Below are 14753 nucleotides of genomic sequence, written 5' to 3'. Positions count from 1 at the left end.
AGACTCTATCAATGAGTACACGAGTCACTCAAAGCCCCAGGGAATGTTCGAAAGCGTGAAGGTCGTAGCCGGCGGAAGAATAAGCACGTGAAGGAGAGATCAAAAAAGAAAACGTAGAAGGCATCTGACAGATCGTGCAAACGTGCATCCAACGCCGTAAGAACATCCCAATAGGCCAAACCAAATACACAGAAAGAAAAGGTGGTATCATCGGAGGCAGGTAAAAGCAGAGTATAGGGAGTCTAGTGTCCAGCAATCGTAGCGAGACGTATCCCTACATGATAATACATTTCCGCTTCTTCTCCTTCTCGAGTGGCCTCCCTGGGGTTGCCAATGCCTGCTCTGTCTGTTTCGTGTTACGAAGCATACGGACAAGGCTTGTGAAGAGACGCTCCACATTTTGAGCTGTTTTCGCGGATGTCTCCAGGAAATCGCAACCAAATTGCCGCGCCAGCGCTTGCCCCTCCTCTCGAGAAACCTCCCGTTCATATCCTTTGTCACACTTGTTGCCAACGAGCATAAAAATAGGCTTTTGACGTTTCACCCGCATCATTGATTGGCGGAAGACGTCCAGACGATCAAATGTCGCCCGCGACGCGATGGAATACACAAGGATGAATCCTTGACCCTCGCTGAGAAGGCGGTGAGGAAATAACATAGACGTGTAGCTGTCATCCCACAACTCACCGTACCCACTGGTCGCGTAAAGTTGCGTACTCCTCTTGATGATCGGTGAGCATAAGTAAAAAGAAATGTCGAGAGCAAGAGTCGTACCTTGACCCGCAGTGTCAATAACCTCTACAAAACACATCCGATTGTCGACTACAAGTTGCTTTCTATACGCATCCTCTATTGTAGGATCATAAGTCTAAGATCCGGCCGTCATTCCAGAAGTATTCAACGGTTGAAACCATCGCTTACCTCTACGAGAAGGAGGCGAGAAGATTGAAAGGCTCAGTCGCTCCCCCCTCTGATGTTCAAGATCAAGATGGACTTACCGACGAAGCAGTTAAGCGTGAACTATATAATCATGTTCATCCCTCGCGGCTTGAAAAAGATTATGCGGGACAGCGCACCTGAACAGCCAGCGCCGTTTTCCCGACACCACCGTCGCCCAGCACGGCTACTCTCCAACTGTCCATATCTGCTCTATAGTTTGAATCGAATTGTAAGCAAGCGCAGGGAGCCGAAAATAGACCAGAGGGTAAGTGACGCACTATTCAAATTGAAAGAGATAGTATAGAAACAGAGACTGATCATCAGGCGCACATGAGCGGATTGCTCGGGGTTGGAGGATCAAGGAGAATCACCTTCGAGAGAGACGAGAAATTTGACAAATAAGTCCGAAGATATTGAAGATAGAGCGCGCTGGCGGGGTGAATAGAAGAGCGACGAAATGCAGATAACAAAGCGAACGTCGTGCGGGGTCGTGTAAAGGTCGTGAGAGGAGGGAAGAAAAAGGTGGAGGAGGAGCAGACGAGGAGGGAGGAGACTTGCTGTGAAGTGTACTGACGCTTGTTCGAGCGATTTCCACCCGTTGCCCTATTTCTACCCGGCAGACACCGCTCGGCGCTTGCCCGTTTCGGTCTCCGGCCTCCTCCCCGGCACCAGTCGGTCTCCGTCCATCGGCCTTGCTGCCGGCCAGCGTCCAGCCGTCTCCGCACATGCCCGCAATGGCACCTTGGGACCTGCACTCCGGTCGGCCATGTCTCTCCCAGTGCTCGACACCCCCGGTCATCGCCGCATTTCGCCTCAGTGCACAACACCCACAAGGTGTTTTCTGTCTCCATCACGTCCGGCCTGCGCGGTGGATTGGGCCCCAACCGGAGACCCCCAATCTTACACGCCCTCTCCCATCACCGGACTCAAATCAGCAATCCTCCCAATCTCCCAACACCTGATATGATGAGGTTACCGTTAACCTCCTATGTCTGTACGCAAAATACATGACTACCTCGATACGACCTCCGCCCCACACTCCGAACAGGTCCATGTCCAGGTCACCGTGTTGGCCCACGCTCGTGTCGGCTCGTGCGGAATAGGGGCTTGCTTGGTCCAGCCCCGTGAACCTCTTGGTATTGCTCATATCCGTCTTTGAACATGCCAAAGAAGAGTCACAGACAACATTTCAGGGACGGAGTTCCCGAGATGAGCTCCGTTGATACAAATGTGGACGCCTACAGGCTTGACGCTATGACCAGACCAAGATAGACCACATACTTGAGGAGAGCGCGCATCTGGCCCGTATATATATACTCCATGTGTGAGGACCTGCCGTCATGACAGAGTCGTCTGCATGGTGCAAGGAACGGATCCAGAGAAGACTGATGATAGATGGGGGCGTGCACGGTTTGCGCAACAAGGCATTCAAAATGATGGCCGAGGAGCGCACGCCCAGAATCGCCTCGCCAGGATCATGCATGCGTAGCTGTCTGATAATCGCGTCAGATGCCATGAATGCTCGGCCTCGCTGTTCCTTACCCATTCCGACAGCCCTAGGAACAGACGCTCAGGCTATGCGCTAGCATCATGCATCCCTCCTCATTCCCACAGAATGAGAATATCCCGAACCCCTCAATGAACCCACGGAACGATACCGGTTCCGATACACAGATAATCTAATCCGATTCATGCCTTGGAAGCTGTGGACCGTGGAATTACCTGACTGGTCATCGAAATTCGCAGGCAGAACGACCGCGGCATCCACATAGACGCATTAAGACCCAAGAGGCGTCTCCGCAGAAGCATGTTCGTCAAGGAAATAGCCATGTGTAAGTTGAACGGCGTCTGGTAAGTGAATCCGCGCAAGGGACCTGTACAAGGAGCATCACTCCCGCATTGCTCGGGTCGTCCCGACGTGAATTGATATGGGCGCGTAACTATTAAGTTATGTTTTGAGCAGTGCTGCACTGATGACTCGGACGGAGGGGCAATTCCTTTTGGTGCTCAAAATGAACTGACATCAAGTTGGTCTGCATTGAGTTCCTTCATGTGTAGAACCAAGTTAGTCATGTCAAGGGACGCCTGGGAAAAAATGGCGGCCTCCTACCCTTTCCATCCATTGTGCATTGCTAAGGTTATCCGCATCGTTAAAGGGATGGGCGGTAACGCAATTGAACATTAGGATGAATGCCGATTCATATCAATTTGACCCATTTCAGGTTTTATACTCCAAGGGACTGACCTCGTCCAAATGGTTCTCCTCCGGTACTATCAAGTCGACGTCAGTCGCCGGATATGCCAAGGATAGCTTCTGCGATGATCAGTCGTCGCATCTGCGCCCGTCCGCTGCGACGAGTATAGACTTGCACGCCTACAGATAACGGAAAAGAGACCATCGATTCGAGACCGTACCGCTGAGTAAGAGAAATCCTCCCTGGAAGACGTGGAGAAAGTTCACCATTCAATGATCATTGGCTGTGAATATTAATAAATCCAGGTGCTGCACACGACCTTCTTTTGCTCACCTTGTTCAACTTCCGAGGAGTCAAAGCCACGTAAAACCACCGCACTATCCGGAGTGTTCTGAAAGGCATTCCAGGCTCGACCAGAAAAGCCCCCGCATATCCGACATGCGTACGCTGAACTTTGAAGGGGTACTTCTAACCTTGTTGGAAAAAAGTTCTCAGGATGGCGGACGCATGAGCAGGTGTGATGCCTGGAAGGCTAGCCATGGGTACGACAGTCCCATGGCGCCCAAATAAAGCGCACTTTCGTCGGCAATGAGTGGATTTAAAGCGCTTTCTCGCGACAGAAAACTCATACAGTGATATCAGTGAGCTGTGGACACACCACTACTTATTGTGAGGCAAAGGAATCCCAAGAAGGAAGAGCTCAAACTCCAGCCAAGATCGATCTGAATTACGTGATCAGATTGCAAGTCAGTGGACTTTGCATTTGAATAGTGTCGCAGAGTGTCTTGTGTCCTCTTGTGTCGCCATTCCAGAATCTAGCGCCTTCACCACAGCCTCGCGATTGTTCATCATTCCTTGACCATACTACGAATTGGGTGCATTTAACGCTGGCACACGGGATGAGATTGCGGCTGACAAGTTCAGCGCGACGCGGGATACTATTGGCTGACGAGGACGCATCTCATTTCTCTCGTCTGTCTCTAGGGTATGAGACATCATGCATTATGCATCATGAGTGCTTCACACTCTTCAAAAGCACACAGACCACCCACGCGCAGTGCAATTTGCTAATCGTGATCAAGATGGTAATGGGAGGGTTGTTCCTGAGACGTTCTACCCTGATTTACCGCTAACACATAGTTAACACATCTGCAGTTTCAAAAGCCGCCATCTCCTCAGAAAGGTTAGCCATACCAATGTCAGGCTTCCCCATAGATTTTGAACACAGTGAGAACTTTCACAACTCGTCCGCACAAGCTGGGTACACTTCGAAAACCTTGCGGCCAAGGCTTTCCTTTATGTCACGCTCAGTTGTTAGCAATAATTCACCAACAGGCAGCATGTTGTCAGACTTATAGAGAGCGACTGCGGCGCAGCATCGTCGGTGAGGATCGTCTTCTGCAATGAGTGTGCGCGCTCATTCTATACTTGTAGCTTTCCAGCGATCAGCCGCGAGTCCTCGAACACGCGTTCTAGTATTGGAACATATGTCCTTACAGTAACATCGCGAATGGACCTAGCAGATGGATTAATTAGTGACATCTTGGAATAATCAGCTATATCGAAAAACCGCCATACCATCGATTCAAATCAATTGATGAATTTGGAAGAATAACGGTCTAGCATGATGTCATTTGAAAGATTCGTTTATCGTTAGGAGCCTATCGACGTCATACAAAGGATGTGGTCCAAGCAAACATGATTCGCGATCTTTGTATTGTTATTACAAAAGAGAAGAAAACAATCATAGGCGGCATGATGCATGACATGAGGAAATGGTTGGAACAGCGGATAACCCGAGGTTGCTGCTGAGCCGAGAGATGCTCAAAAGTATGCTGCGAAGGGGGTGAAGAAAGCAAATAAGTGGATGTGATGCAGCGTTCGAATGGAGACGGGCAATCCTAGACCCAAGATAACGACACAACTGAGACAGGGAACCAAGAGGGAGAAAAAGGATAAGGCAATAATATAGTGCGGAACTTTTGATGAGACGGCGAATGAGGGCGTGTATGAATGTATAGGGCCCGGCGATACTGAAGGATATGGAAGAGACGCGAATGTGATGAAGAATGTACACTCGGTGGCAGGTATACAGAGAGACTCGAGACACAGGGAACGGTGCCAGCGGTGACAATACTGGTGGCGGCTGGGGGAGTGGGAGGAATGATGGCGAACTAGCAATAGCTGAGTGGATTAGCAGCAGACTCGGGGTCAGGTTTGTATCACTTTGTGAAGTTTTCTTCGTACGTCCCAGAGTGAGCGACATCCAACCCGCTCATATCTTCAATCATCTCTACGCAGCTCCGCCTGAGTGAGGTTAAGCACAAATGTGCCACCAGAGAAGTTCTTGGGCGGTTCAATGAGTTTTACGCTTTTCTTCGCGTCTGGGCGGGAAGCGCGCGACCCAGCGGGTGTGAACGACTGCGAGATGGAGGGGAACGGGCGTAGTGGACGAGATGTTGGAAATAACGATGCACGCTTTGGTAATGGGCGCGAATTTGTCGGGGAGGAAGGAGAGGCGAGGGGAGAGGAGATGGTGGGCAACGTTCGGGTGGCTACGGACAAAGACATGGTCGCTAAATTTGTGGGGATGAGCGCCGAATTTATGGAGGACTCGAAATAACTGACCCATAGTATGTTCGGACTGAGGAAAGAGCTTCGCGAGGGGCTTCAAGGAGTCAAGGAGAATGACGCTATGGTGACTGGATGATATGAATGTGGGGAATGGCGAGCGCGAAGGAGCGTGGTTATAAACGATCGTGAATTGCTCTGGTCGGTCTGTTGGGGTTGCCCGCAAGTTGGGGCATTTCGACAGCGTAATTCCGTTGCCTTGCCTGACGCCGGCTTCTCGGCATCTTTCTTGTACAGTTGCTTTTCTGAGCATTCCTCCTCCAGCCTACTCCCTCTCTCGCCCTCCACGGTACAAATGTGCTCGTCCCCGCGATTCTACGACTATCCCTACTTCGTGTGACGGCGCACATCTGCATGGCATTTACTCTTTCCTCGACTGTGATCACATTTCCCAATCCAGGATGATTATATTTATAGTTTAACGCCCCGATCAATTTTAAGAACCATATGTTCTCGGCCGTTCGAAGATGGCCTGCTGGCGGTTTCTACACAATCCACCTGTTGACCCAACAACATACATGTGCCATAAAGCACAGTAACAAAGCCCGTACTCTGCCGCCCTCGGTCACGGCGCTCATGCCATGTCAGGTAACGTAAGTCCACGATACCCTTGCACCCCAACCCCGTACAAAGCTGATCTGATTAAGGTCGATGCTTGCTAATACGCAATGCGCGTTGCCTCCACAGATTCTCCACAACCCCAACAGCGGTGTTATTGTCAAGATTCAAGTCCTCCTGACCAAATGGTTTGTAAAACGTGCTGCGAGAACCGTCGACAATATCGCTCCTTCGATCCTCAAGGCTTCTCATGCTCAACAATACTCCCCCAGCTATCTCAATTCCACTTTCTTTCTCACTGCAAGTCAGCGGACAAGCATTTCATCAATCCGCGCACCTACTCGATCCGTGTGAAGAGTTGCAGATTGCCATATATAAGCGCCGTCCTTCTTGATTCTTCAGCGAACAGGCTTGCGATTGACCGACATTGCTTGCGTACCCCAGAACTCTGACGGTGGGCCCACGCGAACTCTGCTGACATCTGATTCATCCAGCCTTCTCCACACTGCCTTCACTACTAGCTACGCCAGCCCAATGATCTCAAGTAGAGTAAATGATTTGCGGTACATTGCTTTGCCCCGACACACGCCTTCAAGACTTCCCCAACCAAAGCAAGGAATGAACGGGGTCCGATAGGGTCCGATTGCCGAGTGAACATCATAATCTTTGACTTTTTGAGTCATCGTCAGAATGTCATGGTAAATGCTTTCGGATCGTGTGAATTGTTGGATGTTGACGGGTTGATTGAGATTCTCAATACTAGCGCTCGAACCTGCAAGCACATCCCGAGTCTCCCCCCAGCGCTTTTGAAACCTTTCAAGGCGCTGGTACTCTTGCATCTTACCTTCTCATGGGAACGAGCACCGCCCCACAGTACTTGTTGTCAGCGTCAATGCTAGTTGGGCGCCTACCGGCGGTACATGACTCTGCGTTGGCTCGATGTCTGTTTGGCGCTATCATGTTTGCAGAGCGTCAAGAGATGCCATGAGAGTCTCCCATACACACGGAGACCTCATCTCCGAGACGCTCCTTCGCTTTCGCCTTCAATACCCAAAGAAAGACCTATCTCTATTGTTGGTCGTTCTCACTACAGGAAGGACATCGCATCTGTCGCCTAGCCTCGGCATATCTTTGTTAAGAACTCCTTTGCACGAGAAGCATCCAGGAAGCACCGATCGTCGTATCTACATCCTTTCGCATTCGCAATCGGGACGCTCTGGGCGACAGAACTCGCATCGTGAATACCTGAGGTCCTGCAACTAGAGGTGAACCGCCGGCCAGAAGAGAAGTCTCGCGGGGCTATCTCAATCAAACTTCTTTGTTTATTTTTTCATTCGCAGGACTGCTAGAGTACATCCATGAGTATCCGACATATCTAGCAGCGCGCTTACGATGCCAGCAAACCCTTCGGGAAGCCATCATCGAATGTACAAGGATAGCAGGTCTCACGCATCGTTGAAGATGGTAATGTCGGAAGGAGTGTGAGCCGGTGCGGGCTGCCTCCGTTGTTTATTGTATCGTTTTCGAGACTCGATCGAACGCAGTGTTTTCATGTCATGTTATGGGCGTGATGGTCTGGCCAAGTGTGTGGGACCGCTACATAGCAAGGGTCCATCCTCCAGAATTTGAAGTTGCGATGATATCATGAATGAGACTGGACATAAAGTAACTTACAATACACGTACTCCAAATGGGCAGTTGATGCAAAGGAGCTGTGAGCACAAGGATCAAAGGGGACATGCCTTGGCTATACACTGAGAGGATATAAAGTCGACGCATACGCCCGTTCGCGTTCTTTGCACAAACTGAGGACCCGTAATCGTGCCCACATAGATACAATCTAAACGTACATCCATTCATTTATTGTGTTGCCCGAGTGGGCAACGCACAAAGAAACACGCCATTGGCGTCTGAGGGCGAAAGAAAGAGAGAGAAATGAGGGAACAAGAGGATAACAACAGATGCTCGCGTACCAATAAAAAATATAAACCAAATGGAAAGGAAATGGAATTTAAATTAATGGTGATGGGAGACGAGCATTCTGGAAGGCGGGAAATGATGTGATGGGCCGCGCCGGGAGATATTCGAGTGCGAAACGAATACGCAGCAACCCGCGTGGGGAACGAACGGGTGCCGACGGAAGGAGCTTCTACATGGAAGGATGGCAAATGCGAAGGAGAAGATGGGATGGGATAGAACGGAATGAATCGGGGACCAGGAATATCATCCATAGATGGCGATGCGAAAAAGGCGGCGTTAGAAGGGGAGAGCGGGGAGAGCAAGGAGAAACCGAGCAAGACCCCATGCTGCGGAAGTTAGTGAGAGACTGGAACGACGGTGCCTTGCGGCCGACGGACAGATCGAACCACGTGGCCTCTCTAACCATGTACCCACCCAGACCCAACCCCGAGTAGCTCTGAATCTATATGGTTCTTCAACAAGATTCGACAACGAGATTGCCGCATGCGAGTGAAGGTGGGGCGTGCAGCACGGGGAATATGAGTTTGTAGGTGCAAAGGTGCGATCGTGCGATATGCGTTGCGCGACGCAAGATGCACGAGCGCGGTGTGAATGAGAGCGTGACGACTGCGTGCGACGGTGGGCTTTACGTCAAACGCTGCGAATGCTCGGAATCGGGATGGCCGCGTGCGGCCTGCCATTACTAGATATATACTTGATGCCTGATGCCTGTGACGGTGAGTGTATACGGAGGAACGTGCGCGGAAGACGGTGAGGGCGACTATTGCACGTCGACCAGGAGATTGCGTTCGAGGATGAATTTTCCTTCTTTATATCTCTGTGTGGGCTCGTATGCCTTGTCCTGCGAACATATGGCGTTAGTGTGAGGACCAAGAACAGACGACACGGAGGCAAAAGGCGGGCGCACGTATTTCCAGCCGAGGATTGTTTGACACTTGCAGCAGTAGATATCACGGACGGTGTGGTTGCCTGTGGTCATCTGGCGGTCGTTCGGTTCACCTTCAACCACGTTCACGCTGCGGTAGCAGGACCGGGAGTCAAAAAGCGTCTAGATTAGCGATCATCGCGTCGATCGAAATGGCAGAGAGCACTCACACATCTTCGAACAGGTATGCGCGGCCGTGCTGACCATTGAACGCCTGAAGGACAATCAGACCTCGCGGCGAGAACCTGGCTTGCGAAATCACTCACTCGAGAAATCATAGAATGAATAGTCGCGAGGTGTGTGCGACACTTTGAGCACCCGTATACGCGGGCCCCTGCGAGGTAACGACGGTAACTCATGCCCATGCTGGTTCAAGGACGATGTACTAATGGGGGAGTTTCAGGTTCAAAGCTGTTCAAAGGCTCCTATACACGAAGCAGCGCAAAAAGACAATGTCGGGGGAAATCACCAGGTACGTAGGAGAAAACAGCGGGGCGGTGGTGGGATGAGAGTTTGAGCGATTATATAGGGAGATGGAAGATAAGAGTGGGCGGGGTAGTTCGAAGGGGCAACCCGGGCAGGGGAGTTGTGCCCCGGCCCTTCGGCGGTCGGCCTGCTTCCGCGCGGCAACCTGCCTCCCGCGCTGTCTGCACACAGCGTTGTTTCCTCAACACTGAACAGTGCTGGGTCGCTGTCGCGCTCATGTACGAGAATGGTGCGTGGTGGTGCGTGCCATCCGTGTTTCAGCTCGACCGTGATCCAGGAGGCTTCCCATCCAAAACATCATCGCCCCTGCTCTTCGGCCCGCAATTATGCTTTATTTGCGCTCTATCCCCGTCCCATTCTCCGACGTTCTCTGTACGTTCCTTTTCGTAGCGGTCACCGAACCTTCGCCGCCGTCATATGTTAGACTGTGCTTGACTGCCGTATGAGGCTGGCCTAGACGGCGCCCCGCAAGTGGCATCGTGACGTATGCAGCCCATTAAGAGGTCTTGGGGACTGGATCTCGACTTTGTGGACGCTCGTGTCTGACATCGGTTCATGAAAAAAATCTATTTGAAGCTGTCTTTATGTTTTGTCACCAGCCATGCCCTAACATGTTCGACCTATCTCACTCAACATTCACAGGACTGTGAAACAGTACACGGATCAATATATTGTCCGATCGCGTGCCGCAAATTGCGTCTGTTACATGGTTCATGGTCCTCAGATGGATCGAGTTTTCCTGGCTGCCCTCACAGATGTTTCTTCGCATCATGCAGTGTCCCCATTGCCTACCACACCAGCCACAGAATCGCCATGCAACAGTTAATGCCGGCACACGCCAAGCCTTGCTCAAATGCTATAAGCCCTGTCATTGACCATCAGCTAACCCTGATGTGATGACAGCGCCGCATCCAACCGCGCAACTTGGAGCATGGGTATACGAGGAACATGCCAAGCAGCATAATACAAGGGATGTCAGACGGTAAACCGGTGCCTCTCATCGCTGAATGGGATGACACGCATGGACATGAAATTGGGTGATGCTAGTGACCTCAAGGCCTCAACTGTCGCCGGGCCTTGACATGTACATTCTCGACACTGTCGTCCGCTCCCTTCTTCGCTCAGAACCGCCACTCGCCCCCTTCGCAGGAGCGGTTGACTTCTCGTACTCGTTCATGCTTTTGAAGGATTGGGGCACCTCCCTGCAGGCAGTGAGCCACTAGGCCACATTGACTGATCACCATGGGCATCCAATCGAACGTGTAGATATCAGGCACGCCATAGAATCCGACACCTTAGAAGCAATTCAAGTACAATAATTGGAGGTTATAGCGTACGATAATCGAGCCCCAAAGAGCGCTCCTCCTAACGATGTTGCTCTGGACCGTCTCTGACATACAGACTGTCTGAACAAGGCACTTTCTCGAGTCCAAAGATGAAGAGCAAATGCTATGCGTTCACAGGGCAAAAATGTGCCCGGTGTGAGGGTCGAACTCACGACCTCAAGATTACGTGATTCAATGATCACTCATATGAACATATGAGACTTGCGCTCTAACCAACTGAGCCAACCAGGCCTGAAGATTGTGTGCTCAAGACAGCTGTGGTCACCTGCTGCGCGGGGCAGAGTGCACCTATACAAACTGACGCTACCTGTCCCGCGAATTCGAAGCAGAAGACGTGATCATGAGCACAGTGCCTGCAAGTGGACGGCGAATCGATCATTGAGGGATCGAGGGACAAAAACGTGCCCGGTGTGAGGGTCGAACTCACGACCTCAAGATTACGTGATTCAATGATCACTCATATGAGCATATGAGACTTGCGCTCTAACCAACTGAGCCAACCAGGCGTTGGGAAGGGGAGCGTTGAGTGCGAAGTGGGCGGCCGCTTGCGGGACATGTTGGGGCCTGCGATCGCGTCGAGGGCGTTGATCTGCCACACGGACCACGTGCAGCTCTCTCTGGCTGTTCTCCTCCGTGCCTGTGTCCCGACTCGTGTGCCTTCTCACCGATGCCTCTGCACGCCAGCCAGAAACGCCGCATAGCAGACGACTCTGACGCCATCCTCCCCGTCCGTGCGCCGAAGCACCCTCGCACATCCCGCACGGGCATGCTCGGCGGCGACCCCAGTCCATCCGAAGCGGAAGGCATCCTCTCTCGCTGGATACAACTCGCTCGTGACAGCCTCGTCCTCGGCAGAGATACCTTCCGCCAGGTCGCGGAAGGTGCGTCTCCCGCTCACTTGCCTCCTTCCCCGTCATACTGAACACTCGTCTGCCCCGCCGCGACGCAGCGATCAAGCACCTCGACTCCTCCCTCCCTCCTCCCTCCACCTCTCCCCAGTCCTCTTCCCTCCCTCAACACGGCCTGTCCTCCGGTCGCCTCCCTCATCGTCCACCAATACCGCTGCAGTATTATCGCTCCATGGCCCCTCCTCCCTCTCCCCGCCTCCCTTCGGCGCCGACACCGCGAAAAGTCGATCCCGCCATCGCAGCAAACCCTTCTTCACGATCGCTGCCAGTCCCCCCGACATCGCAGGACGTCGAATCCACGAACGTATCACAACCTCCTCCTCAAACCCTGCGACCACCTCAGTCGACGAAGCCCCCGCATTCAAAAGCCGTCGCCGTACCCCCAAAACTCCGGCGAGTCGCTCATCTGAATGTCAACGATCTGCTGGCGAAGCGCCAGCCCACGGCATCTACCTCTGCGTCAGTCCTTGCGAATGCCAAATCAGCCATGCCACCGCCTTCCATCGCGCCCTCCGCGCCCAAGGCATCCACGCAGCTATCAACATCGGTTCCAACGCATTGGCCCTACACGCGGCATGGCTACCCTCCAGAGCTGGCCGCAGCAATACAAGGCGCTGAACAGCGCCGCACACAGAAATACCTGGCACAGACGAAAAAACACGAGCACATCTTCGCCGCGGCTGTAAGTTTCTCCCGTTTCTGCGCTTACGCTCCTGGCAGTCGTTTCTCATCGCTCCTCGAAATACTATTATGATGTGATGTGTAGCACAAGGCCAAGGTGAAGGAGACGCGCAAGAAGGAAAGAGACGAGATGAATGAGCTGTACGCTCTCAAGCGCTCAGCCGGTAAGTGTAGTTCAATCTCGGGGACACGCATCTCTACAGCTGGGGGTCTCCGCATCGCAACAGGTTACTCGTCCGATCTGAACACCTTCAGAGGTGTGCTCATTTTGTTGTGATTCTTCATTCAGATATCTCACCTCTGGACAGAGTTTCTGGGTTACCGGGAACGCTTAGAGCTACTGGAACAGAAAGAGGCGCTTTCTCGTACGTGTACATCGCGGTCTGATACAACTTCAATACTCATGCATTATCACTGTAGCATCCCCTTCATTATGGGACTTGCGCATCCAGCCATTAGTTTCCTCGCCGAGCAGGAGACACTCGTTCTCAGAAGTGGGCAAAGTCCACAATATTACTTTTCACTTTTGACTCAAGCTGTCTGCAGGAAGCCAGCATCGCCTTCATGAAGCGCGCTCTCACCAAGGCGCGACAATCGCTCGAAGGGTTCGTCCGAGATCTCGAGCCATATACCTCCAACTGCTCCTCACTTCTTACTTCGATCCAGCCCGGCACCTCTCAAACCGTTCATCCCCTCTTACGAACAGCTTCGTTTGAACAAACGCAGAAAGGATGAAGAAATTGAGAGGCGCCTGCGACCCAAACCTCCGCCGCTTCCCCGGTCCCTACCGGCCGACGACGATGCGCAAGTCCAGTCATTCCTGTCCCAGCGCGGCGTCATCTCGCGCTGCGAGCGCGAGCAGGTGACGGACCGCGACCTGTCGCGCCTACTGCCGTCTCAATGGCTGAACGACGAGATTATCAACTTTTACGGCCAGATGATCCTGTCGCGCTCAAACACCGCCCAGAAGAAGAAGGGCCTCAGCATGGGAGCCAATGGGATCAATGGGGTCAATGGGGTCAATGGCTTCTCTAAAGGGTGCGCGACGCGGGGGAAGCTGGGATCGACGATCTTGGATGTGCATTACTTCAGCACGTTCTTCTGGTCTAAGTTGAAAGGGGATGGGTACGAAAAGGGACGGTTGGCCAAGTGGACGAAAAAGGTAAGCACTGCCTGCTGTCAGCCTGTACCACTCGCGGGTGTGTGCTTAACGAGGGACATGTATGCGCGCTGCCTGCCCAGTTCGACATATTTTCGAAGGACGTGCTCCTTATCCCCATCAACCACAACAACTCCCACTGGACCGGTGCGGCGATAAACTTCCGCAGGAAGCGGATAGAGTCCTACGACAGTATGAACATGGACCGTCAGAATGTGTACAGGGTAAGGATCGTCGTCCACTCCGTGGCGGGACGAGCCCGCGAGTTTTTGCGCTGACGGCAACTTCTTCCTCGCTCCCTTCAGCTTCTGCGCGAATACCTGAATGCGGAGCATAAAGACAAAAGGAAAAAGCCGTTCGATTTCACGGGGTGGATAGACTACACACATCCGGTAGGTCCCCGTTCCTCTGAAACATGGCTACCATCCACTGGTGTCTCCGGTCGCGAGCGGCCGCACCTTCGGCTTTCCGTCTTTCATCTCGAAACCCGATGGCTGACTTGCACGCATTGCCTCCGCAGGAGACGCCGCAGCAGGAGAACGGGTACGACTGTGGGGTGTTCACGTGTCAGTTCCTCGAGACACTCTCACGTGGGGAAGAGGCGTTCAACTTTACACAGCGCGACATGGCGTACCTGCGCCGGCGCATGATATGGGAGATCGGGAACGCGAGGCTGCGGGAAGAGTCGTAGCGTCTGCTGTTGCGTCTGCGCGTGTTTCGGTGCGGGTGCGGGTGCGGGTGATGGGACTGCGTAGATGGAGCTTGTCGGGGTGGGTTGGAGTTCGCCTGATCGTTTGCCCTAGTGCAAAGGGACTTCTTGTTTTGCTGTTGCTGTTGTGCTCGCTCCCTTCGTCGTCGGGTAGACAAGGACGGAGCCATTTTTTTCGAATTTTTTATTGTATTTTCTTAATGCTATCTTGCGCCGCACGGCCATTAGAATCGGTC

The 14753-nt window shown here is 52.5% G+C and overlaps 5 protein-coding genes across 5 annotated transcripts; 1 reads left to right on the top strand and 4 right to left on the bottom strand.

The window, feature by feature from the left end:
- Positions 1-274: 274 nt before the first annotated feature.
- On the bottom strand, positions 275-1142 carry HETIRDRAFT_413838 (uncharacterized protein; the record flags this gene model as incomplete). The annotated part of the gene is made up of 5 exons (XM_009543123.1): positions 275-632; positions 688-721; positions 775-868; positions 1003-1020; positions 1077-1142. The coding sequence occupies 5 exons, from the start codon at positions 1140-1142 to the stop codon at positions 275-277; spliced, it is 570 nt and encodes a 189-aa protein (XP_009541418.1).
- Positions 1143-5209: 4067 nt separating this feature from the next.
- Positions 5210-5843, bottom strand: HETIRDRAFT_431844 (uncharacterized protein). The gene is made up of 2 exons (XM_009543122.1): positions 5763-5843; positions 5210-5710 (listed from the first exon to the last, which is right to left on the bottom strand). The coding sequence occupies exons 1-2, from the start codon at positions 5764-5766 to the stop codon at positions 5418-5420; spliced, it is 297 nt and encodes a 98-aa protein (XP_009541417.1). The 5' UTR covers positions 5767-5843; the 3' UTR covers positions 5210-5417.
- A 2246-nt stretch (positions 5844-8089) lies between these two features.
- On the bottom strand, positions 8090-9679 carry HETIRDRAFT_407138 (uncharacterized protein). Its single transcript, XM_009543413.1, has 4 exons — positions 9495-9679; positions 9399-9442; positions 9211-9319; positions 8090-9144 (listed from the first exon to the last, which is right to left on the bottom strand). Exons 1-4 carry the CDS (start codon positions 9591-9593, stop codon positions 9064-9066), a joined length of 333 nt encoding a protein of 110 aa, XP_009541708.1. The 5' UTR covers positions 9594-9679; the 3' UTR covers positions 8090-9063.
- A 1827-nt stretch (positions 9680-11506) lies between these two features.
- On the bottom strand, positions 11507-11851 carry HETIRDRAFT_167079 (uncharacterized protein; the record flags this gene model as incomplete). The annotated part of the gene is made up of 1 exon (XM_009543121.1): positions 11507-11851. The coding sequence occupies one exon, from the start codon at positions 11849-11851 to the stop codon at positions 11507-11509; it is 345 nt and encodes a 114-aa protein (XP_009541416.1).
- A 1362-nt stretch (positions 11852-13213) lies between these two features.
- On the top strand, positions 13214-14753 carry HETIRDRAFT_153994 (cysteine protease C48; the record flags this gene model as incomplete). The annotated part of the gene is made up of 5 exons (XM_009543120.1): positions 13214-13254; positions 13376-13811; positions 13892-14032; positions 14114-14200; positions 14329-14753. The coding sequence occupies 5 exons, from the start codon at positions 13214-13216 to the stop codon at positions 14497-14499; spliced, it is 876 nt and encodes a 291-aa protein (XP_009541415.1). The 3' UTR covers positions 14500-14753.

This window comes from Heterobasidion irregulare (genome assembly GCF_000320585.1).
Source record: "Heterobasidion irregulare TC 32-1 unplaced genomic scaffold scaffold_01, whole genome shotgun sequence".
NCBI lineage: Eukaryota > Fungi > Basidiomycota > Agaricomycetes > Russulales > Bondarzewiaceae > Heterobasidion > Heterobasidion irregulare.
This window is presented reverse-complemented; position numbering and strand designations above follow the sequence as displayed.

Excerpts from the sequence above, each read along its gene's own strand:
- HETIRDRAFT_407138 (XM_009543413.1), bottom strand. The coding sequence starts at position 9,593 with ATGGGCATGAGTTACCGTCGTTACCTCGCAGGGGCCCGCGTATACGGG. Across the intron at positions 9,320-9,398 it reads GCATACCTGTTCGAAGATGT|CGTGAACGTGGTTGAAGGTG; the intron begins GTGAGTGCTCTC and ends CTGCTACCGCAG. Across the intron at positions 9,145-9,210 it reads CAATCCTCGGCTGGAAATAC|GACAAGGCATACGAGCCCAC; the intron begins GTGCGCCCGCCT and ends ATATGTTCGCAG.